Below are 24,149 nucleotides of genomic sequence, written 5' to 3'. Positions count from 1 at the left end.
AACAACCCTAGAAGACAAATTCTGTGGCCATGTTTTACACTTAGGTGATTCACACTTCACCTAGAGTCAGTAAGTGTGCCCATGGTGCCAGTGAGCGCTAAAGCTGGAATCCATTCTGACTCCCGAGCCTAGTCACAGGTGAGGGAGTGGCCCATGGTGTCAGTAAATCAGGGCAGTGATCCAGGGTGACAAACTATTAAAGGTGTCCCTGGTATTTGGCAGCTGAAAGTCTTCGCTCACAAGCAGGGGTGAAGTGTACAGGATATGAGAAAACAGATGCCCCTTAAAGTAGGTGGCACCCCAAAGCCTGGCTTTGACCTGGGCTGCTATGCTGCTTCCAGGACACCATGCACGTGGACTCCAGCATTCATGCTAGTAATCCTGAATAAACTCTATGGAACACACACACACAAACACACATACATACACACACAGAGAAACACACACACACATGCATACACACACATAAACACACACACAAGCACACACACACAAGAGTAGGAAGAAATTCCTCCTGTGTGCCCCCTATGCAGCAGCTTTGAGTGCCCGCAGAATGCGAGGGATGTCCTTGTGAGTGGTCCTGGCATCAGCCCAGATGCCTCAGACACTCAAGCGCCCATATGACATGCCGTGGTATTTCCTGGCAAGCTACACGCATCTTCCCCTGTACCTTAAGTCATCTGTCATTCATCTTGAATACCTAACCTGATAGAACTACTGCCCAAGTAATGCCAAGTCGTTGGCCACGACAAGTACATCTTGTCGTGGCAAGAAAGAAAAGCGTGCACCTGTTCTGTGCAAATGAAGCTTTGCCATCTTCTGCAAACACTTTCAACGCACAGTCAGTCAGTCCATTGGCTCCATGCACATGGAAGCCTTGGCTATGGAGGGTGACTGAATTTGAGAGATTTGTGATGTTAAGGGAAGGAAGGTGGAGGAGAGCATCCAGAAATAAGTTAGCCTGGTTTCTTAGGCAAAGCAGTTGCAATGAGTTTCCATTCTAAGGAAACTCCATTCTGGTGTGTGTGAGGCAGAGCCAGCTTGCCCGCTTTTCTGGCGTACAATGTCCCCTTTCCTCTGCCGTTTCCTTGGTGCAATGATGCAGTACACAGTTAACTCCCAGTGAAAGAGTCATGAGACAAGGACAGCGGGCAGCCGTAAGGGAGAGGAAGGCCGTTTGTTGGGACAAGTTTCTGAAGACGGGGTGGATAGCTAAAGTGGGTAGAGGAGGAGACTTGGAAGGAAGAGGGGTTTCCTATGAAATAGAGCGAGGGTAGATGCTGACAGCTAATCATATGGGTCCGAATCTGAACAATTCCTCACTCCACTCCTTTCTCTGTGAAGCGGGCATCCACGGAGCTTTCGCTTTGAGCGTCTGTTCCCAGCCTTCTTTGACTGTTTTAGCCCTTGAGCTAATCTTCCCATAATGTATTCCCATTGGTCTCTGTAAGGAAAGAGAGACACTGTGGGCAAATCAGTGCTGAACCTGAAGGAGCAGGTGAAAACACACTGTGAGAGACTGGCTCAAATGTGGTCTTAGCCCATGGAAAAAGCAGCGTCTTGCTTCATTAGGACAATTCTAACAGTCGCTTACTAGATGCTTAGGATATACTAGAAAAATATCTGAATAGACCAGGCTGGCCTCAAACTCAGAGATCTGCCTGCCTCTGCCTCCCAAGTGCTGGGATTAAAGGCATGCAACACCACTGCCGGGCATATCTGTATGTTTTTCGGAAAGTATTTATTATTTTATGCACAGGAGTATTTTGCCTCCATGGTCTGCATATGCAGGGTGTCAGATCCCCAAGAATTAGTGTTTGTGCAGCTGTGAGCCACCGTGTGAGTGCTAGAGTGGAACCTGGGTCCACTGAAAAGGTAGCCAGTGCTGATAACCAGAGCCATCCCTCCAGTCCAAAATACGTGTTTCAATCTCATGGTCCAAAAATATGCTTTTCTACTTTTAATTTTCTGATTTTCTTTTAAAAAAAATTAATAGATGAAGAAAACTAGTAAGTTACCTAGCTTCCACATCTGGTAAATGCCGGTCAGGTTTTGAAGGTTGGATCTACACTCTTACTCAGGATAGTCTCTCTGTTTGTTTGTCTGTCTATCTGTCTGTCTGTCTGTCTGTCTAAGTTCACTTCAGGTCCTTTCTTCTCTGTGGCATCAAGCCAAAGGTTTGCATCCTGATCAATTAATCATCTCTTAATATTGCAAGAAAGATGACCCTGTAATCTGATGGGCAGGCTCCCGGCAGCCAGACCAGATGCCAAGTGAGAAGGTGATTGGTTCTTTCTGTGACTCCCTGGTGAGCCACTGAGGACCGGTTCCTTCCTGAAGTTTCTGTCGGTGTGCTGGAGAAGGCGCGCACACTAACTGTGTTATTCAGTTTAGGACACATGGTCGTGAGATCCACACTGTGCACTCTTGCCCAACAGGCCTGAATTAAGAACTGACTCAGCCATGACAGATAGGCCACGCTGTGGCTGTAGCCATTTTCCAACTGTCATGGTCTCTTGTCAATGGAAAACCTCCAAGAATAGGCTGGAGGGTTGGAGAAACATATCATTGATTCTCAATGCAGCTCTTTCAAATATTAATACAATTTCAGTAGCTTTATGTATCTATTCACTTGAGTCCAAGCTAACCTCAAACTTGTAACCCTCCCATAGCACTGCGGTTACAGAAGGATATCACTATACTTAAAACTTGGGGGCACTGGAGTTATAGAAGACTGTTGCCACACTTAGAACTTGGGGAGGGGGGCTTGGTGAATACAGAACAACAAAATCTGAACATGCAGAATAATGATGGATGATAATTCTATCAATAAAAAATAAAGTTAAAACACCCACAAAACTACATGCCACGGCTGGGCTAGAGTTTATTGGGTCACAAGAGAAACACAGTGATAACAGTATTAAGGAGCCTTTGTTGGCCCGTGCTGAGCGGAATATACTGCTTACACAGAACTTGAGAATGTCTTGAATAGAATTTTACTACATTTGGCATCAACACTTTTTCTTTTTTTCATGAAATAGCCCTATAATTGTGGGCGGAGTGTTATGACAATGAACACCAGAAATACGGATCATTGTGCCTTAGGATGCCGCTTCAGTGGTAAGTTCTATACTTGAGAGCATATTTGTCATGGTTTCATATAAAGCTGTGCAGCAACTCAACGATTCCACACCACCACAGGGGTCCTTCTGTCTTTGTTTCTCAGACCATCTGAGAGAGAATGTGGCTGTTTCTAAAGAAGTCTTCATTTCCTCATTTGGTAAAAAAGGAGGAGATAGACCCGCAGTGGTGGTGCACACCTTTAATCCCAGCAGTCGGGAGGCAGAGGCAGGCGGATTTCCAAGTGTGAGGCCAGCCTGGTCTACAGAGTGAGTTCCAGGACAGCCAGGGCTATACAGAAAAACCTTGTCCCGAACCCTCCTCCCTCTCCCGCCCCCCTCAAAAGAAGAAGAAGAAGAAGAAGAAGAAAAAGGAGATAGAGATGACGTCATCTCTCAACTTCCTTCCACCGTCCTGCTCCTTTAATGATCCCACAGTGTAGGCAAAAGTATCGGCTCGCCAGGAAGAAGTGCATTGTGGGACATTGGCACAGGACAAAACACAAGCCATCCTCTTGGAGTGTCTCCTGGTTCTTGGACCACCCATTATGTGTGTTTGTAAAGATATCTGTGGCCACATCCCAGTGGTCCAAGGAAGAACCAAGGCCCGCTGCTCTTTGTTCTCCCTTCCTCGATGTATCTCACTACCAAGACATTGACCTCGCCCTGACACCAAACCAAGACCTGCCCTAAGATTCTCCCCACCCTCCTTGGTTGAGAGTCTAGTAAGAGATACAGATTAGGCGAAAATTAAAGCGCCCTGTCGTGAGGGAATGAAGGCCATCGTGGGAATAAGCCGTGGGCCCCTGAGAGCAGAAAGGGAGTGAGGCAGAGAATCCTTGAAGTACATGACATTCAGGCATGAGAAGGACAAAGTATCTATCAGATGGGCTGGTCAGGAAGGGAACGTATGTGCAGAGTACTCAAGGGTAAGGGGTCTGAGGAGAAGTGGCTGAAACACTCCCTTGCCCCAGTGGCTGTTGGGAGTTGGAGTTGCACAAGTGTTGGGGATGCTAGAGGAAGGAATCACCGGGGACTTGGTGAATCGGGTGAGCTGCTTGGGTTTATTCTCAGAGAGTAATGGGAGACATCAAAAGGTTTTGATGGGGGTAGGGATTGGGTTTTCATAATAGCATGAGAAAGGGCTTCCAAACTCACAGAGAACCTTTTGCCTAGATGTCTAATCTTAGGTTATTGCATAAGCATGATAGGATTTTACACTTAAATATTTGAAGTGCCTCTTATACTGGCTTGAGTCAATAAGGAGACTTAAGAAGGTTAGGCATGACTAGAGACTTCCTTGGTCCCCGTGTCTCAGTCTGAGCCTGGGTTCTGGGCACCTGTAGACTGGATATACTTAAGCAAACTCAGATGGAGGTGACCAAGACCATTTTGCAAGCTCAGATCCTCTCAAGCCCATGGTGTGTGATATTTCCGTTGGGTCCCCTTATCCCCAGGCACTGAGGAAGCCTTTCTCTGCTCTTTGTGCCATTGTCTTCCTAGCTGGTCATTTTGTAAAAGAACAAATGGCATAGTGAGGTGACTACATGAAGGCATAGCTCACAGAAGGACATGTTTTCTTTTCTTCTTTATTTTATTTTGTTTTATCTGTATAAGAAGCACTTGTTTGTGGATGCCACGGGGCAACAGCAAGGATTTTCCTTATCTATCCTTCACCTTTTTTCAAATTTAAATTCTGTGCGTGTGTCTGTCTGTGTGATGTGAATGTGTATGAGATCTGAAAGCATATGAGTGTGCATATATGTGTGTGTGTGTCTCTGTGTGTGTCTGTGTGTATGTCTGTGTGTGCGCAATATGAAATCGTGTATGTGTTTATATGTGTATGCATGTGAGACATGAGTTTGTGTACATTTGTGTGATACGAAGAGTGTGTGCGTGCTTGTGTGCATGTGTGTGATTTGTGTGTGTGCACGTGTGTGTGTATGTGTATGAAATGTGAAAGCATATGAGTGTGTATAATGTGTGTGCAGCTGGGTGTCTCAGTGTATGTCTGTGTGTCTGTGTGTGCATCTGTGACTGTACTTTTGTATAATGGGGAAGCATATTAGCATGCATGTATGATGTGAATTTGGGTACATTTGTGTGATATGGAGAGTGTGTGCATGCTTGTGTGCATGTGTGTGCATGCATGTATATGATATGTGAGTGCACATGCCTGTTCTTGTGGTCTGGTGCCTATATGTATGCCATGGCCTACACATAGCAATCATCTTCCACCTTTTCAGAAGAATGGCTCTCAATCTGCAGCTTGTGGCTCCTTTGTGGATTGGATGACCCTTTCACAGGGGTCACCCAAGACCACCGGAAAACACAGACATTTACATTACCATTCACAACAGTTACAAAATTATGGTTATGAAGAAGCAACGAAAATAACTGGAGGGTCACTGGGACTTGAGGAACTATATTAAAGGGCCACAGCATTAGGAAGGTTGAGAATCACTGTTTTAAATCTTCTTATATAAACCAGGCTAGGCAGCTAGTGACCATCCAACCTTCCACTGAGTCTCCTACAGAGGCTTAAGCCACTCTATCTGGCTTTTCCTTGGGTTCTGAGGATTTGAACTCACATCTTCAGCCTTTGTGGGGAATGCTTTGACCCACAGAGCTATCTCCTTATCTCTCCACCTAGTTTTTGAGACAGAATCTCTCATGAGTCCAGAGATCTCCCATTGGCTACCATAGCTGGCTTGAGAGTCTGAGCCTCTATCTCTTTTCCTTCCTCTGTTCACATGAGCAGGCGGCTTTTTATATGTGAGTGTTGGTGGTATAACTCAGGTCCTACAGCTGCCTTATTGACGGAAGCATCTCTGCAGTATAAACCGAGTAATTCTTTAGATCCGGGTGGGTATCTGGGTTTGGTGGGCACATCCAGAAGGGTTTTAGGTCCTGGTGTATTAGAACAAGGAGTTGACCAGCGAGATGAACTGGGAGGGGTTATTAGACACATTGCAAGGGGTGAAGCAGGGCAGAGCATGGGCATCTAGAAACACAGCAGCTGGGCTGTACAAGACGTTAGAGCTTTTGCTTTCCAAACAGAGGCTTTGGGGGCCATTTGCATAGCGCAGGCTTTTCCACGCATGCTCCATTCAACCAACTGCCTGTTGCTTCATGCATCACATGCCTGGTTAGTGATCTTCAATCCCCACCCAGGGGTGTGTGCAGCTTATCACATGACCTGTATCATGAGCCACAGGTCACCTTCGGACAATCTGGAGTATCTCTGTCATTGTACCGGTGGCTCCTGCCATTTCTAGTCAACCTTGGCCAGCAGGTTTTTCTCCTCTGTTAATTTTGTAGCCTGCATGTAAGGCTTCATTCTCTGTCCTGTTCTCTGGCCTCACTTTCATCCAGTTTGCTTGGGCAGACACTTAAAGGATAAGTGTGAGAAGAGACATGCTTTAACTCTACACGGCTGCTGTGACCTCTTGGGAACGTTTATTGAGATATGATTTACATGTTGAGATTTTTATATACTTTATATATACATATATATCAAAATATATAAATATATTTATTATTTTATTGAGATATGATTTCTATATCCAGCCAGTTCTCAGTAGTGAGAAGGTCCGTCCACAGATATGCATACAATGGTCTATTACCCTTCAAAAATGAAGGGAAAAAAATGTCACAGGCTTCAACAGGGATGAACCTTGAAGACATTATACCAAAGGGAACAGGCCATACACAAAAAGACAAGTGTTCTAGCCAGGCGTGGTGGCGCACGCCTTTAATCCCAGCACTTGGGAGGCAGAGGCAGGTGGATTTCTGAGTTCGAGGCCAACCTGGTCTACAGAGTGAGTTCCAGGACAGCCAGGGCTATACAGAGAAACCCTGTCTCAAAAAACAAAAACAAACAAACAAAAAAAAAAAGACAAGAAGACAAGTGTTCTTTCCCTTCACCTGAGGTACTGAATAGAGTTGAAAACAATTGACTAAACAGAAAGTGGGGAGTAGGGGAGGGGAGTTGGGGAGGGGAGTTGTTTAATGAATACAAAGCTGAAGAAGAACTAGAAAGCAGAGGTAAGGAGGGCTCTTCTGAGTACATGGACTTATGTCACAGAACTGAACAACTAAAAAAGGTTACGATGGTAAATTTAATTTATATGTATTTTGCTGCTATTAAAAAATAACCAGCCAGGTGGTGGTGGCGCACACCTTTAATCCCAGCACTCAGGAGGCAGAGACAGGCAGGTCTCTGAGATTCTGGCCAGCCTGGTCTACAAAGCGAGTTCCAGGACATTCAGGGTTACACAGAGAAACACGGTCTCACAAACAAGAAAACAAAACAAAATCAAAACACCACTGCCAAAAAGCCCTTCTAGGGCTAGAGAAATGTCTCAGTGGTTAGAACACTGGCTGCTCTTGTCAAGAGCCTAGACTTAGTTCCCAGCACTCACATACGGTGGCACACAACTGCCTATAAATCCATTTCCTGAGACCCTGATGCCCATAAATGGCTTCTGTGGGTAGCCACATGCACATCTCACACACACACACACACACACACACACACACACACACACACACACGCTTTAAAGCTTGAAAAAGAACTTCTAAAGTGCACAATCAGTAGTTTCTAGAATATTCACAGTTTTGCACATTTTTGTTTTGTCTTGTTTGAGACAGGGTCTTGTTACAAAGGCCGGGATTGCGGGCTTCCCTCGCCATACCTAGCCATTGCCCTAACCTAATTCTCTAATATTTTTTTCATCCCAGTGACCTCCTGACTCCGCCTCAGAAAACCCCTCTCAGCTCTGCGAACTTAGCAGCAGCTATGGCTGACGACGGGCCGCGGTGGCATCACCCAAGGGCCCTTAGAGATTTAGATGAAGTTCCCCGGAAGCGCCGAAGAGCGTCAGAGAGGCAGAGGGGATCAGCAAAGACGCCTTCGCGGCGGAGTTAGCTCTTTGATTTCTTGTGAGGTTAGTTTTTCCATATCAAAACTGCTGTGTCATCCACTGCCTCCCGGGTGATGCTGACAAAAGATTCGAGGACGGATGGTGTCACCCTTCCCTGCTGTGCCCCCGGCAGGCTCCTCTCCGCAGCCCCTCACTTCATGCTCCACAGTAAAGGCAGCGCGGCAGAGAAATCCGTTTGTGTTCTGCAGTGCTCCTTCATGCCTGAATTATGTCAGGAGAGGGTTCCAACGAGTTTTGTGGATAATAACATCTCAGACTGTCTTATTTGAATAGTTAGAAATGCAACTAGGTGCGGCAAGCTTACTTTTAAAAGGCGCGGCCTTATACAGAAGGGGCAGTGGCAGACAGCAATCCGTAGAAGACGTGCTGTGTGATTTTGGGCTCAAGGTAGAGGTCATTACATCCCTGGCAATGGGGCTGGCGGACAGCTTTCCTTCGTTCTGCCAACTTCTGCTTCTTGCCTTTCAACAGCACTTAGGTATGGCAGAGCCATGGTGGGTGGTGGGGAGGGGGAGGGGGCTGCGGAGAGTAGGTGTGGCATGGGGAATTAACGTGGGAAAAATCTTTAAATGGTAATCCGGTACTCCTTCAGAATCTGTTGGTGGACTGAAGAGTTTCATTTGTTTGGGTTTCCAGAAGGGTTCATGGTGGGGAAGGGTCCTGTGCTTATTAAACACACACGGAGAGAAACTACATTAAGAGCGACTGTGGAAAACCATGGAACCCACAGATGCTGAAATAGGGAAGCCACATTGGGGTGAGCCTGGGCCTCTGTTTTCCTCTACGTTTGGATTCTTAGGGCGTTGGGTCTGTGATATAGGCCCCTAGGAGTGTATGGAATGTCTTCAGCCAGGCCGCCACTCAAGAGACAAGTAGGTCCTCTGAAGTGTCCCGTGAGTTCCCGTCTGATGAGGGAATACGTGACTGGGGAGATGGTTATGGGGAATGACACAGGCTCCTAGACAACGGGCTCCCTGAGGACAGCGACTGCATAGCTCACATCTGAACTCTCAGTGGCCGCAGAGCCCTTGGTGCACCTGTGCGTCGAGAGAGAAAGAGGACGAGTAGCAACAGTTCACGTCAGAAGATGTGCTGTTATTTACAAAACGATTTATGTGCCAGGCATGAGATCATCCTTCACAGCACCCAGACTTTAGCCCTGGAAGGTAGGCAAGGCTGCCTTATAGGTGAGGTCACAACAGTAGGTGGGCGGAATAGTATCGTGTGGAGACTGCCCTTCCGAAAGGTCTGAGATATGAATAAGGCTCAACTGAATACCTGTGATATTCTGATCCTAGATCCGTGGTAGACATTATTTTTTTCACCTAAATATTCTAGCACTGGCATTATATTATGCTGTTTTAAATTCACAATACAATTACGTCACCGGGTCAAACAGGGGCTAGGCTGGGAAGTGGGTGAATCTACATGTAGTCTCCACTACAGATTTAGCATGATACCACTATATAGTTTCTGGTCATTTCAATTAAGCGGAGTGCAGCTTTATGGCCCTAGGACTTCAGGAAACGTGTGTTCAGACATTGCCTCTGCTTCACAAGAGTCTTGTTTCTGTTGAACTTCCATGGCCTTATTGGAAATCAATGATTGTTTCTGATCTTCAAACTGTCATGTTGAGGAGACCTAAAGATTAACTCACTCAATAAAATGGTTTGAGATTGCAGGATGTGGAGAACTTGCAGTGATTAAAACACATGCTTCTGCACCACGGTGTGTCCTATTTTAACTGTGTCTACACAGTGCGCGAGGGAATTTCTCCGTGTTTTTTTCCTCCAACAATCCGCGTGATCATGGCATTTCTGGACACAGGTAGGGATTGACTCCAGGGCAAGACCCTCTAAACTGAACTGAGAAAAGGGAGCATCCTTTCCTAGCAACTGTTGCTATGCGGGGGCGTGGCATCGATGCGGGCAAGGACGCCCCAGAGGCCCCTTCCCCTCACCTGTACGAACTACATTTCCCATGATGCTCCGAGAGGGCTCCGTTGTGACGAACGGAACAAGCGCAGACGGGGGCGGGGGAGGTGGGGGGCGCTATTCCCAAGTCGGCTCTCGGGCACCAGCAGCGGCCACCGCCGCCATGTTGGGCTGAGGCGATGACAGGAGGCGGCCGGGGCGTGTGGGATTGAGAAGTGGAGGAGGAGGCGGAGAGTCAGGGCTCTGAGGGGGAGCTGTTCCCAAGCTAAGGGAGGAGCCCCCGGAAGACGCCGCGGAAGGCAGGCAGCGAGGCGGAGGCGGCCGGAGCCCAGACGCGATGCGGCCCGACCGGCGCGGCTGCGCTGAGGCGCCCGCGGCCTGAGCCCCCCCGGCGCTGCGCTCGGTTCGGCTCGGCCCGGTTCGGCTCGGCTCGGCTCGGCGGCCGGCGAGGTCGATGCCCTTGAGCGCGGCTGCGCGCAGCCCGGCTGTGCGGCCCCACGGCGCGCGCTGAGCTTCTCGGCGGCCCCGGCCGCTTTCAGCTCGGCGCTCGATGTGTAGCCACATAGTTATCTGTACACTTCGTCGCCGGGGCTTTAATGAGGACCTGAGTCGCGAGCGCGTGTGAATCACCGCCTGGGCCGGGGAAAGAGGACGGCGCATTTAACCCCCTCCCACCCCGCTCCATGTCCGTGTGTCACTCGGCTCTGTCCACCTGGCGCGGCGGGTCCTGGAGCTGCTACTGCTGCTGAAGATCGGCTCCCCTCGCGCCTCTCGCCCCAGAAGCTCTTGTGCTCCCACGTAACTTCTACTTTTTTTTTTTTAATTTTTTTTTTCATTTTTTGAAAAAGCTCACCACGAACCGATCAGAATTGTGAAGGTTCTTTTTGATTTTTTCCGTAGTTCCAGCACTTCTGCTCTTGCTTTTTGTTTTGTTTTCTGCGTAAACCTCTGGCCCACTCTCAAAAGGCAAGATGTCCAGTCATGTCCCGGCGGATATGGTAAGTGAACGATAAGTTCCGACGTTCGGATTGTAGTGTGGTTTCCAATCTTATTTAATCGGAAAACGACGCTGGCGTCGGGGCGAAGGTTTCTGGGGCCCGGAGGGGGTGAGAAATGGGGGGCACTTCTGGAAAAGCCAATCTACTTGGCTTTGGAGAAGTTGGCTCTTCTGCCCCCCCCCCCCCCCTTTTCTTTTAGGAAGCACTGGTTTTTTGTGTGGTTTTGCTTCTTTTTCTTTCTTTTTTTTCTTCTTCTTTTTAAAAACCACTGGGAGTCACTGGTTCGGTTGTTTTCTAAGTCGCCGGAGGCAGGGAAATGCAGTGGAAGCGGAGGAAATTCCTTCCCGATTGCTAGAAGGCTCTCAAGGCTTGGATTTAAACGCTTCGGGGAAAACGTCAAGGGCTGTGTGGACACGGCCGGGGACGGGCAGCGAGCTGGATACCTAGGGTAGGAAGAGGCTGTGTGGCTCAGTGACAGACAAGATCGTTCAGACGTAGGTGCACACTTGATACATTTCAGGGGCAGCGGCGCACCTCTTTGGAAAAAGTCTTGCTGTGAGCCCTTCGAAACGTCTAGCTGAACGAACAGCTATGACAACCGGAGCTATTTAAATTTTTTCAATTCTAGGTTTATGGCGTAAAGGGTCCTTTTTAAAATATAGATATTCCAAGGTTTCTTGGTACCAAGTAATTAACAGTTTTGCATTTTAGGTTTTTGTTTGTCTATTGTTTGTTTTAAGCCAGTTAAGCATGTTTATTGAGCCTGGATCACTGGGCGTTGAGAACTGGAAACAAAAAGTGCTCTTGTTTATTGAGGCTTTTCCCTTTGGTTTCTAAATGTTAGGGTTGTGAGTGTGTCGACTGACAGTTACTGTGTAGCCTTACAGTGCTGAGGGGTGGGTTTGTGGGCGCGTGAAGTGACACTTTGCAGTCCTGAAGGCAGACATAATGCAAGTAACTGGGAGATGAATAATCCTTCTGAAAGAATCGAAGTTAATGTAATCATGCCCACTTATGTCAAGTTGACATTTGAATGTGTATGTATTACAGTGCAGATCCAAAATTGAACTTTGCTAATGGTTGCATTTTTAAAATGTCAAATATTTCTATGGAGGGATGACCTGTTTTACATATTTTTAAAAGAAAAATGACCCTAAATTGTGTATTTTGACCTTGGTTTAAAGGTATTTTGTTTGTTTGATTTTTCCACTTACTATGCTATTCAAATGCAAAGGAACCACTGAGTCTGTCTCCCGGGTGGCCACCACGCTTGCAGCCTTTGCTTCCGGAGTCTTTAAACTCAGGCTCTGTCCTTTTAGCTGTTCTTCCTTCTTGATGTGTTCAGGGGGAACAGTCTCCTGCCTGCCTGAGTGGCTGCCAAGGTTCCCTTTACACTATTCTCGAAGTTGCCTGGAGAGGTCTCTACACAGAACTGCAAATGTTTCTTCCTCTGTTTGATGAGTGATCTGTGGGCTCATAGCCTCCGGCAGAGATTTGCTCTTTGTAAAGCCTCCATTTTATATCATCAGCACAGTGAAGGCTACACCCACCTGAGTGCCATCTATTCTGTCAGAGAAGTTGTAATGAAATAGATGTGTGCAGTTAAAGCAGGGCCACTACTTTATTTGGGCCCAGTGATAAAGAAAACGTGGAATGTACAGCATTAGCTGCACATTGAGGTGATTTTGGGGGAGTGCCATCTCTGAAGATTGGAAGCTGTGTTGGGATTGGGGGACTGAAGTAGGGGCAAGATTCTATTGATAGCTGCAGTTACAAACTATCACTACTTGTCTGTCTGAGATTGTGTGTTCAGGCCTTGATGACTCAGTGATGCTTTGAGATCCCTGATTAAAGGTGATATGCAAGGGCAAAGCAATATTATGTAATAAACGTAGAATGCCTTGTGATGCTCCTCAGAGGTAGCCTGTGTAGACTTCCAAGTTCTAAGTGGCTTTCCTATCTCGTGGTCACCTTGCTGGACAATATGATTGTTGAGAAAATCCTTTTAACAACCATTTTCCTTTACTTAAATTTTAATTTTCCGTCAGAAGGATCTTTGTTTGATAAGAGTATAGAATTCTCAACATGCACACACACACACACACATGTGTATATATTAAATGTTAAGTACTGCCTTCTTAGAAGTTGTTCATAGCTAAACTCCTCATACCAAAACCTGACAATTTGAGTTTGCATTGGTGACTTGAAGGGAGCACGATTTACCACTTTATGATTTTGAAAGCCATCTCTTCAGGAGCACAGATGTTTCCACCAAGTAACATCTCCTTGCAGCCTGGCTCTAAATTGATTAGGATATGAACTGTCACAGGCCTGAACTTGCAAGTGCAGAGTCGCCTTTCAGTTAGGTGCTGTAATGTGAACCTTTTAAGTGTTGACAGCTCTCCCCTGTGCTGTTTAGAAACAAACCTTCTGCTCCTTTGCATCTTAATGGTGCTTGTCAGCCCTGGAAACATCCTGCCCAGGACGTGGGGTGGGGCACTGATGTTAGAACCCCTGCCCGGTTTCATTTGCGGTAATTCCTTCCAGACGAATGATAATTGATAACTCAATTGACATTTGGATAAAGTCTTTTTATGGCTATGATTGTGGCTCATTTTGTGACCAGTATTTTAACACTAGTTTTAATTTTGTGAGTAGTATTTGCTAAAATTTACTTTTAAACATTAAATAGATTTTTGTTTTACTGTAAAGAAAATACTTTATCCAAATTTAGAAGGATAAAGTGCATCTGTGGTTAATGCATTTGTTGCATCTTCTATACAATAATTTGCAAGGAGCCTTCTTTTCACCATTCTGCAGTGTATACACACACACACACACACACACACACACACACACACGTTTAGGAACCTAAGTGTATTTAAAACCTCCTGATGCTGATTTTTCTTCCTTGTTAATAGGGATTGAGTTGGAAATACATTTACAATATCTCAGTGTAGCAACCTGTGTGTGGAAAAAAAATCTGAAAATGTTGGTGCAGAATTTCATTATAATCATATTTAAACAGTTTCCTTTACGTTTTTAAAACTGAGTTCACAATTTGTGGTCTTCCTTGGGCCATAGCCATTGTTTGTGTCTGAGTAGTGATATGTGGGTGATAGGACTTGGGGGGCGGGGAAGACAGGCAAAGATGGTGCTGAGGACGATGACCTCACTCTGCATTGGAAATGGCCTCATCACGTGGGATGTGTTCATGCAAGTGTTTCTTCGTTTGGGAAACAACTTAGGACTTTGGACTAGAATTGCACTTTACAGCTTTAGGGCATCCATTACACCAAAAAAAAAAAAAAACGGATCTGCCAACTACCTGTGAGGGGTGTGGTGGTGGTGCACACCTTTAGTCCCAGTGCTCTGGAGGCAGAGGCCGGCGGATCTTGTGAGTTCAGGGCTGGCCTGGTCTACAAAGTAAGTTTTAGGCTAGCCAGAGCTGTACAGTGAGACCCTGTCTCAGAAACAGAAAGCTAGAGACTCTGTGCAGAGAGGCTGTATGAGACAGTGAGGTGTGCTCTTCTCTGAAGCAGCTGATGCTCGCTTGTTCGGTTGACGAAGCAGGTGCTGATCAACAGTGTGTAGTCTCTCGGCAAATAGTATGCTGGCAATTGGTTTTTGTCAGTACATTTCATATGGTTCATAGAATGCTTTAATTGTAATGCTTGGTTTATTTCTTCTAGTCATGAAAGAAATATTTTTGGAGCCCTCTAGTGGGCAGGAAATAACTAAAATAAATTTCCTTTCAGTGTGAACTTTGATCGGTTTCCTAAGTTAACATAAAATGACGTGTGAGGAGGAGCCATGTCAGAACAGGATCCAGAAAACAGAACTGTCACTATGGGGAAAGTGTCCTGAGACGAAATGGGGACTCCTTCCTTGCTTACAATTCCTTTATCGTTTTCTTCCTCCTGCCCCACACACTGTTTTTTCCCTGTTGAAGTCGGAAGAGTCCTTCAAGCTCAGGAGCTGAAGTCCTGCGTGCGTGGCTGTGTGACTTGATAATAGCACAGTCAGCACCATCTCTCTGTTGAGTGAGTCTCTGGGTGGTTTTATTTGACTGTGCATGATGCCCAGAGTTTGAGCCGAAATGGATTTTAGTTTGTTTTAGACCCAAGTCAACTTTCCTTTCTCTGAATCCTTTTCCTCAGTGCTTGGGTGATGGTCTTACACTTGTGAGGTGTGAGGACAAGTGTCCTAGATCTGCTATGTCCTCCATGGTTTCTAAATCAGATTGGTGTTTTACAACTGCCGAGAGACATTTTGACTCATGAAGTGGTACTATGTGTGTTATTTAGAGGAAAGGAAAAGTGTCCCACACATGCTAGTAGGCAGGAGGTTTATGCTGCCTGCTTTCACTATTTGAGTATGGAAAATGTGCTGTTAAATATTAAAGCTGGAATGTCCTTCTATTAGTCTTAAATGGTGCTGACTCTGCTAGTCTTCATGACGTGGAGAACTCTTTGACTTTTAAGTTCCTTTCTTCATTATAGCCTGGGCAGGAACCCTGGGTTATTTTGAACTCTTTCCTAGTTCTTGAAGGTTGTGTTTTGAAACAACCCAGTGTGATGGTTTTGAGTTGCTGCTTTGTTAAAATAGCGAGTAGTGTGCTTAGTTTAACTTTCCTTGTTTCTGTCTTTTTAAGTACTGGCTATGTTGCCCAGGCTAGCTTCACACTAGTAATCCTCCAGCCTCAGTCTGAGTACTGTGATTATAATGTGGTCCACGAGCCTGTCTAGCTGAGTTTTGATGGCTTAGGGCCAACATTTTGAATGCCTTCGACTCCATTCTGAGTTTACTGCAAAGACTGTAATTGCACATTTCTGTATGTAAATGCCAGGCCCTGAAGTTTCTGGCCTTTTTGGATGACTGGTTTATAAAATGAAGTGAGGCAAGTCAGTCAGAGTCTGAGAATAAAAATATTAGAACTTGCTTGTGTCTGTGTATCTTCTGGCCCCACAGGATGGGTGAGCTTTCCTGCTTCCCCCACTTCACCCCCTTTCTGCTGTCTAGATTATCTGTGAATGGAGTTTGCTGAGGAAGGCATTAGAATTCTGGGATGAGGTAGCAGAACCTTGAGCACAAACGCTCAGAGGTTTTGTGGCTGATCTGTTGTGCCATCCAGTTAATAGAACTGCTGTTGACTTAGTATTGAGATGATGGGCAGAGCTTTATTCTCAAAGACTTTAAATCCCAAGTGAGAAAGTATGCTGCTCAGAAGAATCCAGTGCTGTGCAAAGACCATTCCAAGAGCACGTTTAAATATTGCCTATCTGTTGAAAGGGCTTCTCTGCAAAAAAAAAAAAAAAAAAAAAAAAAATTCCAGTGAATTTGACTCATCAGAAGCAAAAGACAGAATTAGTTTGCAAAAATTAAAAAAATGACTTTCAGAAAAGTTAAATTTTACTTAATTCACAATTTTATAAATTCACAGTTTCATTAGATAGCTGATTTCTAACATAAACATTAGTTGGTAGTGGAATGCAAAGCATCATGACTTGGTAAGCTAGTAGGTGATAGATAGATATATCCTACTCTGGATCTGGGCCGCTTTTTGAGCTAGGCTTTTCATTTTGCCTTAGGAAAGCTCTTAAAACCCCATCAATAACGCTAGCCAGAGGGAAGCTGAGGCAAGATGATCAACATAGGTTTGAACCTAGCCTGTCTATGAGACCTTGTTTCAAAAAACAGAACAAATAAAATAATAATGAACGAAAGATCAATGTCAAAATAAACTTACCTTCCCTGCTGGTAAGCTTATTTTAAGAACTAGAAAAGCATGTTCAGAAACAACACTCTTATTAATATGCTAATATTTTTAGTGGTTGCAAGATTAAAATAGATTCATAGTTCATAAATACAGTAACTCAAGCATTTTACTCTATTTCTTTAGTTCTGTGAAGTGAGTAGTGTGACTTACGGATGGATGTACACATGTTGCAAGTCTGCGAGGAATGACATAGTACAGAAGCCAGTGTGTAGTGAGTGACCAAGCTTCCTGGGTGTTCTAGCTGGGGTTTGGAGTCAAAATGTTTGCCTGCCCTTCTCTGCTTATGGTTGCTGACTAAAGTTTGCTTGGGATGTAAAAATCAAGCTTTCTGTAGTATAATTCCCATTAAGGAAGAGCAAATGATGTCTCAGCAGGTTGTTCAGGAGTCTGTCTTCAGAAAGTAAAATGCCCTGTAATGTTGTCTTTTCTTCATGGCCTTGGTCTATCTTTGGTTGCCTAGAGCTCTGTACACCCTGGGTTCAGAGAGAATGAGAAACTTGAGGTCTCACAGCTTGGAGCACAGAGTCATGAAGGGAATCTGGATCCAGTGGCTTTGTGATGGGCATTCTGTGCTTCCCCCACCCAAGCAGGTCCTTGGGCACATTTTCCTACTGGTGCCTCAGTGTCTTTCCCAGATCTTTCCTTGAGTCACTGCTGATTGTTCAGAGTTGTGATGAGACCCATGTTATGCAGCTTTGTGGCCTGTTTGGTGACTTTGAGGTTGGCATGGTTTTAGAGAAGCCTGCTGCATCACTAACTGCTGGGCTGGGGGCTTCCTTTAAGGATATGGGCACCTTGAGTTGTCGTCTTTTTTTTTAAAGATTTATTTATTTAATGTTTATGAGTACACTGTAGCTGTACAGATGGTTGTGAACCATCATGTGGTTGCTGGGAATTGAATTCAGGACCTCTGCTCGCTCTGGTTGCCCGGCCCGGCTCTCTCAGGCCCAAGATTTATTTATTATTGTATCTAAGTACACTGTAGTTGTCTTCAGACACACCAGAAGAGGGTGTCAGATCTCATTACGGATGGTTGTGAGCCACCATGTGGTTGCTGGAATTTGAACTTAGGACCTGTGGAAGAGCAGTCAGTGCTCTTAACCACTGAGCCATCTCTCCAGCCCCTCCTTGAGTCTTCTTCAGTTCACATTTGTTACACTGTAGACCTTCCCTGTACTTACTTATGTAGCACTTAGGTTGCCGTGGATGCTGAGTGCTCCTGCCAAGGCTTCTGCTTCTATCCCCATGCTGAAGCTGCTTATCCACCATGTAGACTATCAGCCGACTCAAACCTGCTAGCAGTTTTCAGTGGTCTCTCTCCTCTGGGCCGTATTCCATGACTGGATCTACTTTTTGTAATGACTAGCTTTTGAGGAGAAAATGTTCTTTGTAATAGAGAAAACTGTTGAAGGTCAGCATTATATCTCAGTAACACGTTACTACGTCTAGACAAAATATTCTTGCAATATGTTTAATTTTCTTTAATAGAAAAGTAAAATTTTGCTTTAGAAATACTTGATTTTTTTTATGCAGTCACATAAACATCATCTATACAAACAAGGATAAAATCACGTTGTAATAGAATCATTAAACTGATTCTAGTGGATGTCAGTTACTTAACTAATTGCACATTTGCAAACATCATTTTGTTTCATTCCTTGCTGCTGTAAGTCTAGAGAGCACAGGAGACTGGGAGGTGTGGGGAGAGGCCTAAGCCTTAGCCTCCTTAAGTCCCCACCTCACCAGTGCCACATTAGGGATTGAGTTCTCAACACCTGACTCTTCAGGATACACTCAGACCACAGCAGGTATTTAAAAGCTGTGGGAAACAGTAGTGTCGTGGCTATTCTCAAACAAGCCTTGTGAGTAGTCCTTAAAATAAAGTTCTTAGGAATGTAGTTGTTGTGCCAAAAAAAAAGGTCAATTATTGAAGTCATAGACAGGAAGGTACCAATTTCATAATTAAAAAACAAAGCAAAACCCTTGACTTTGCAGTTGAATGTGGCTATTTTACTACGCCCTCTCTCCTGTCTTCTCCCTTCCCTTTGGCTTTTGTTTTGAGATCAGGTCCAGGTCTCCCATGCATCTGGATAGCCCAGGCTATCCTGGATCTCCTCACCCTGGCTCAGCCTCCTTAGTGCTGGGATTAGAAGCATGTGCTACCACAAATAACTGCATTTTCTTTTTTTTAAATAATACTTTATGTACAGATTTACTTCATATATGTGTGTTTTGTCTGTATGTGTGTGTGCACCAACCATGTTCCTGCTTGATATCTGAGGAGGTCACAGCAAGACATTGGATCACCTGGAACTGATTTACTGATAGTTACGAATGGTAACGTAGGTGGTGGGAATTGAACCCGGGTCTCTGTAAGAGCAGCAAAGTGCTCTGAGCCATCTCTCCAGGCCCACATTTTTTAGTATCCTAACTTATTCCTCACATCAGATGCTTGTGATTTTGTTCATGGAAAAGGCTGATTAACAATTTTAATTTCTTGTAAAAATCTTTGGCAGATCTAGGTGTCAGATTCCATTGACCTCATAAAATGATCTGGAAAACATTTCAGAAGTTTTTGGTAAGAATTTGTGGGTATTGATTTCATTTCATCCATAAATGTTCCAAGGAATTCACTAGCAGCACCGCAGGACCAGCTGGGTTTTATTTATTTGTTTATTTATTTATTTTTCTCAGATTATTGGTGACATTTCCTCCGCACCTGCAGGATTATCTGCACTCTTACTATGTCAGGTTTTGCTTTTTCAGGGTTCTGACAGGTTACCTGAATTCACCTCGACTTTAATTTTTTCAGCTGGTCATGTTAGTAGCCCCTGCTTTTAAAACTTACCTGCTTATTAGTAACCCGTGTCTCCTTATCTTGGTGATTGCAGGCATCCAGTTTCAGATTCATCTCCTGCGAGTTTCTGTTTTATCTTCCCTTCTACTTTAACAGGGTTTACTTGCTGTTCTTAAATCTTCTGTCCACTGCCAGCCTCCCACTTGAGTACACTTGTTCATTTGTGGAGGAAAACTCCCTTTACATAAAAATTTAACTAGGCCATGCAAGTCTAATTTATGTTCTTTTTATTATCACTTAATTCAAAACATTTTTAAATTTCAAAAATAATTCACAGTGCTTTAAGATTTCCACTGTGGCCGGGCGTGGTGGCGCACGCCTTTAATCCCAGCACTCGGGAGGCAGAGGCAGGCGGATTTCTGAGTTCGAGGCCAGCCTGGTCTACAAAGTGAGTGCCAGGACAGCCAGGGCTACACAGAGAAACCCTGTCTCGAAAAAACCAAAAAAAAAAAAAAAAAAAAAAAAAAAAAGATTTCCACTGTGCTGTTTCTGTTGACCTGTGGGTTATTTAGAAATGGGTTCTACACCATTTAAGCAGTGGGGATTTTCCACCTGTGTTTTGTTATTGACAGTGTGTTTCATGCTGCTATTACCTGGGGTCTGATGTCTTGGGGCCATGACGTCACAGATGGGTTGTTTGTTGAGAGCTACCTACTGTACAGTTTTTGAAACCTGGGTGTGAGGTACCATCTGTATCAACCAAGTCAAACTTACTAGTCATGATCAGTCTGGTCTATCTGTATTGACTTGCTGTGCTTTTGTGATTCTGGAGTTGGAACTCAGGCATGTTAGGTAGCACTGAGCTGTTCCTGTAGCTTGCTGTTGACCACCCCCCCCCCCCAACATTCAGTTGAAAGAAGTACAATTTCCAAGTTTGTGCTGACTGTGTGATCTCTCCTTCTCTGAAGTCTGCCTTGTACATGTGAGACTGGGTCGTTGCCTGAGAATGCATTCCTGAGTGTTCCACTTCCTGTGGGAGCTATGATGTTTCTTTGGCCCTGAAATGAGTCTGAGTATCATCCAGTGGGCTCTGCTCTTACAACATGATAACTGATGATACATGCCTTCTCTAGGTCTCTTTTCCACCCCACCATCAGTCCTTCCTGTTTCTTGCTCCCTGTTAGAAAGCATATTTACTCCACTCCTTAGTGGGTTTGTTATCAGTCTTCCTACTGGTCTTTACTGCGTACCCGAGATGACCTTTCTCTCTGCTTTCCTTGGGCCTAGGGTAAAGTTACTGTCTTCACTCTCAGGAAAAGGAAGGGATTTACTCTGTCTTAGTCCTATCTATTCCTCTTTAGCTCTTTGGTATATTTTAAACCAAAGATATCATTGTTGTTGATAATAATAATAACAGTGGTAATAGCAGTAATGCTGTTGTTTAGAAAGTCAGTACTGCCGGGCATTGGTGCCACGTGCCTTTAATCCTAGCACTTGGGAGGCAGAGGCAGGCGAATTTCTGAGTTTGAGGCCAGTCTGGTCTACAGAGTAAGTTCCAGGACAGCCAGGGCTACACAGAGAAATCCTATCTCAAAAACAAAACAAAACAAAACAAAAACAAACAAAGGAAGTCAGTACTTAGATTATCCTAACAGTTACACTCTAGGATCTATATCCCCACAGTGTTTGAATCTGGGTGATTTTCCTTTCACTTAATAAACTCCTCTCAGTGCTGTTTTTAGTGTAATGAAGTCTCTGTGTCGTGAAAACATGTGCATGTTCCTTCTTTAAATTTAGGCTCTGTAGCGTGAGCACTCTCAGGGTAGTTAGTTCTCAGTGCAGGCAGCCTCCTTCCCTGAACCTACAGTCAGCCTTTGTGCCTCTTGCCCTTTTTATGGCCACTGTCTCTCTTTGCTGCCTTTAGGATTATAATTTGTCTTTGGTTTTTAGGCTTTATGATTTGTGAAGAGCCTTTACTGGTAGTTATTTTGTAGTTTGTAGATGCCTTCCTTAACTCGCCACCTTTTGTCACTTGAAATTTTTCCTAGTGTGTGCTCTCACTCTGTTTTTGAGACAGTCTTCTTTGTGACTTTAGCTAGTCTTAACCTCATGATCCTCCCTTCTGAGCTGAGCGCTAGCTGAGCGCTGGCTTCACGAGCATCCCTGTATAAATACACATATACTACATGCATTCAGTTGTCTTTGTTTCCTTTTAGATTTGCCTTATACTGATGTTGGGTCATTTCATGGTTCCCATTGGTCTCCCATCCCTGTGTCAGTTTGGATATTTTCTGCTAACCTGTCTTCTGATTCATTTATCTTTCCTTTCCAATATCCAGTTACTGGGTTTTATCTTTGAAGTCCTAAAGTGCATGTATGTTCAGTGTCTCACTGTGTGTTTTCTTGGGTGCATTGCTCATTGTTACGAGATGTTTTTATTCTCTTGTTTTTTATTATCTGATTGTTTTTCCTTGGATTATGATGAAAAAAGTTGTAGAGCTGAAGGACAGTTTCTCCAAGTAGGAACTTAGCTGTTAAAGGCACATTCTCACATGGACTCACCTGTGATTGAGATACAACATGTGGCCAGATTCAGTGTATTTTGATAGCTTCCCATCTGGTGTGTGGCCCTCTCAAGGTCTAAGTTGAAGTTTGATGTGTTTACCAAGATGCTTTTTGTGGGTAAGTTCTAGATTTCAAGAATAGTGAGGCCAGGTGAGAACCCTTCTTAGCTTTGTGTTTGGCCTCTTTGGGCTTTCCTGATTCTCACTGTGCTGTGATTCAGCACACGTCTTGAGGACAGAGGTTGAGTGGGTGTGTCGGGCTTGCTACTTTGAGGTTTCCTTTTACCTGGGTTCCTTAGGTCCTGGGTAGTTTGGTAGTGCCGAATCCCAGGGTTTGTCTTTGTGTGCCATAAGATGGATTAAGCTTTCACTGGCTGGCACCTTTCCTAGTCATTAGCAATTGCCCAAAGAGGATGGCATCTTCCCATGCCCTTGCCCGTGCCTTCTCTCTGTCATCAAAGAGTCAGATTATCGAAACAAAGATGGTCATAGTGTGTTATAGTCGGGTTTTTTTTTTTCCGGTGGAAAGTTGTGCTTCTGGCTTTGTTTACTACTAATTTAAAGTGATCTCATTTTCTTCCTCATTAATTTGGGCAGCAAACATTTTTAGATGCCACTGTGCTGGTTAGAGTCTGTCCATAGTTGGAGCCAATTATTTTCCTGCAAGTCTCTTAAATCAGTTCCCTTACATTGTCCTTCCCACCTTCAGCCTCCATGAGACTTCTGTTACTGTATGCCTTGCATCCTTTCTCCAGATTTGCTTTTTTGAAAACCTCTCTTTATCTGGCTGTTTTGCTTGACAGTGGCCAGGTCTTCATTCACTGGCTAATGGGACCAGGCTCCCAGCCAGGGAAGCATTCGGGCTTCATAGTTTGGGTTACTGTCCTGTCTCATATCCTACAGTTGCCCTACTTGTCCACAAATCTTGCCCTTTTCCTGTCTTACTTCTCTTTCTTCCTTGCTGTCTGGTCTTCCCTTTCAGCCTAAAATATGCCTCTTCTCCTTTGCGGTGTTAGTGTCTCGGTGCTGTCTAGTGTTGTCAGGCATCACTCTTGATACAGCACTTAGTATGCCAACAGAGACAGTCTTTCAAAGCTGTCTCTTTGGAGAGACAAGAAAAACACCATTGTGGCAGAATGGCTTTTCCCTTTGGTATTAAGCACCAGAGGGACAGTATTAACATTCTGTCCAGATGTTGGCATCTTTGGTTCTGATGGTTCAGGGATGTGTAGGGAACAGTTACAGCATTACTTGCTGTGCAAGGGTGCATGAACAAAGTTGTCTGCAGGTTGATAAAGGATAGGAATGTTGCTTATTGGTCTACAATTCAGAATAGGCACCACTGAATCTTTTGCTCGCATAAATACTGCGATTGTAACCATTCTGTTTCCTCACTGGACAAAGTGTACTCTTTAAGGACAGAGACGGCTTATTTTTCTATATCCTTGCCTGTGCCTTGCACAATACTATTAATCCCAAAGATGCGAGGAGAAAGACCACAGACCCAACTCATCATGGCCAAACTCATAAAAGCAAGCTTTTTTTTTTTTTCCTGTATAACTACTGCCTCCCCCTAAGGCGGGTTTGAGAAGTCAGCATTGGATGTGAGGAAGAGGAGGTTTTTAAGCTTCTATAGGGGGTTTACAAATGGAGGATTTGGAGGGCAAAATAGGTGGGGTTACAGGAGCAGAACGTAAGCATTACAAGTTGGTTATGAGGATCTTCTGAAACCGAGACTTGGTTGCAAGGTGGTTGGAACAAGGTGGTCATAGTAAGAGGTTGTCGGGATAGTCCTACCAACCTTTTGAAATGAAGGTAGGGTTGAATATGGTATTTACAACTTTTTGAAACAAAGACATGGTTGCTGTTTCCTGGAACAGGCAGTATAGAGTTATTTGTAGTTAAGGTTACAAGTAGGACATAGCCCAATCCTTGGGAAACATATTTAATTATAAACAGTTGAACCTAGTTTGTCTTTATTATAAGATATCTTTCTAGCTTAAGATGGAGGC

General features: G+C 44.6%; 1 protein-coding gene across 1 annotated transcript in view; it reads left to right on the top strand.

The window, feature by feature from the left end:
- Positions 1-10,119: 10,119 nt before the first annotated feature.
- The window catches only part of Ubl3 (ubiquitin like 3), a 48,593-nt gene continuing 34,563 nt past the window's right edge, over positions 10,120-24,149 (top strand). The window contains exons 1-2 of the mRNA XM_021163513.3: positions 10,120-10,797; positions 10,900-10,997. Of these exons, the coding sequence (XP_021019172.1) occupies positions 10,971-10,997 (27 nt within the window). The 5' untranslated portion in view covers positions 10,120-10,797; positions 10,900-10,970. The remainder of the gene's footprint in view (positions 10,798-10,899; positions 10,998-24,149) is intronic.

This window comes from Mus caroli, unplaced genomic scaffold (genome assembly GCF_978045245.1).
Source record: "Mus caroli unplaced genomic scaffold, Mus_caroli_1 scaffold_4, whole genome shotgun sequence".
NCBI classification, from domain to species: domain Eukaryota; kingdom Metazoa; phylum Chordata; class Mammalia; order Rodentia; family Muridae; genus Mus; species Mus caroli.
The sequence above is the reverse complement of the archived record's forward strand: the minus strand, read 5'-3'. Positions and strand labels throughout refer to the sequence as shown.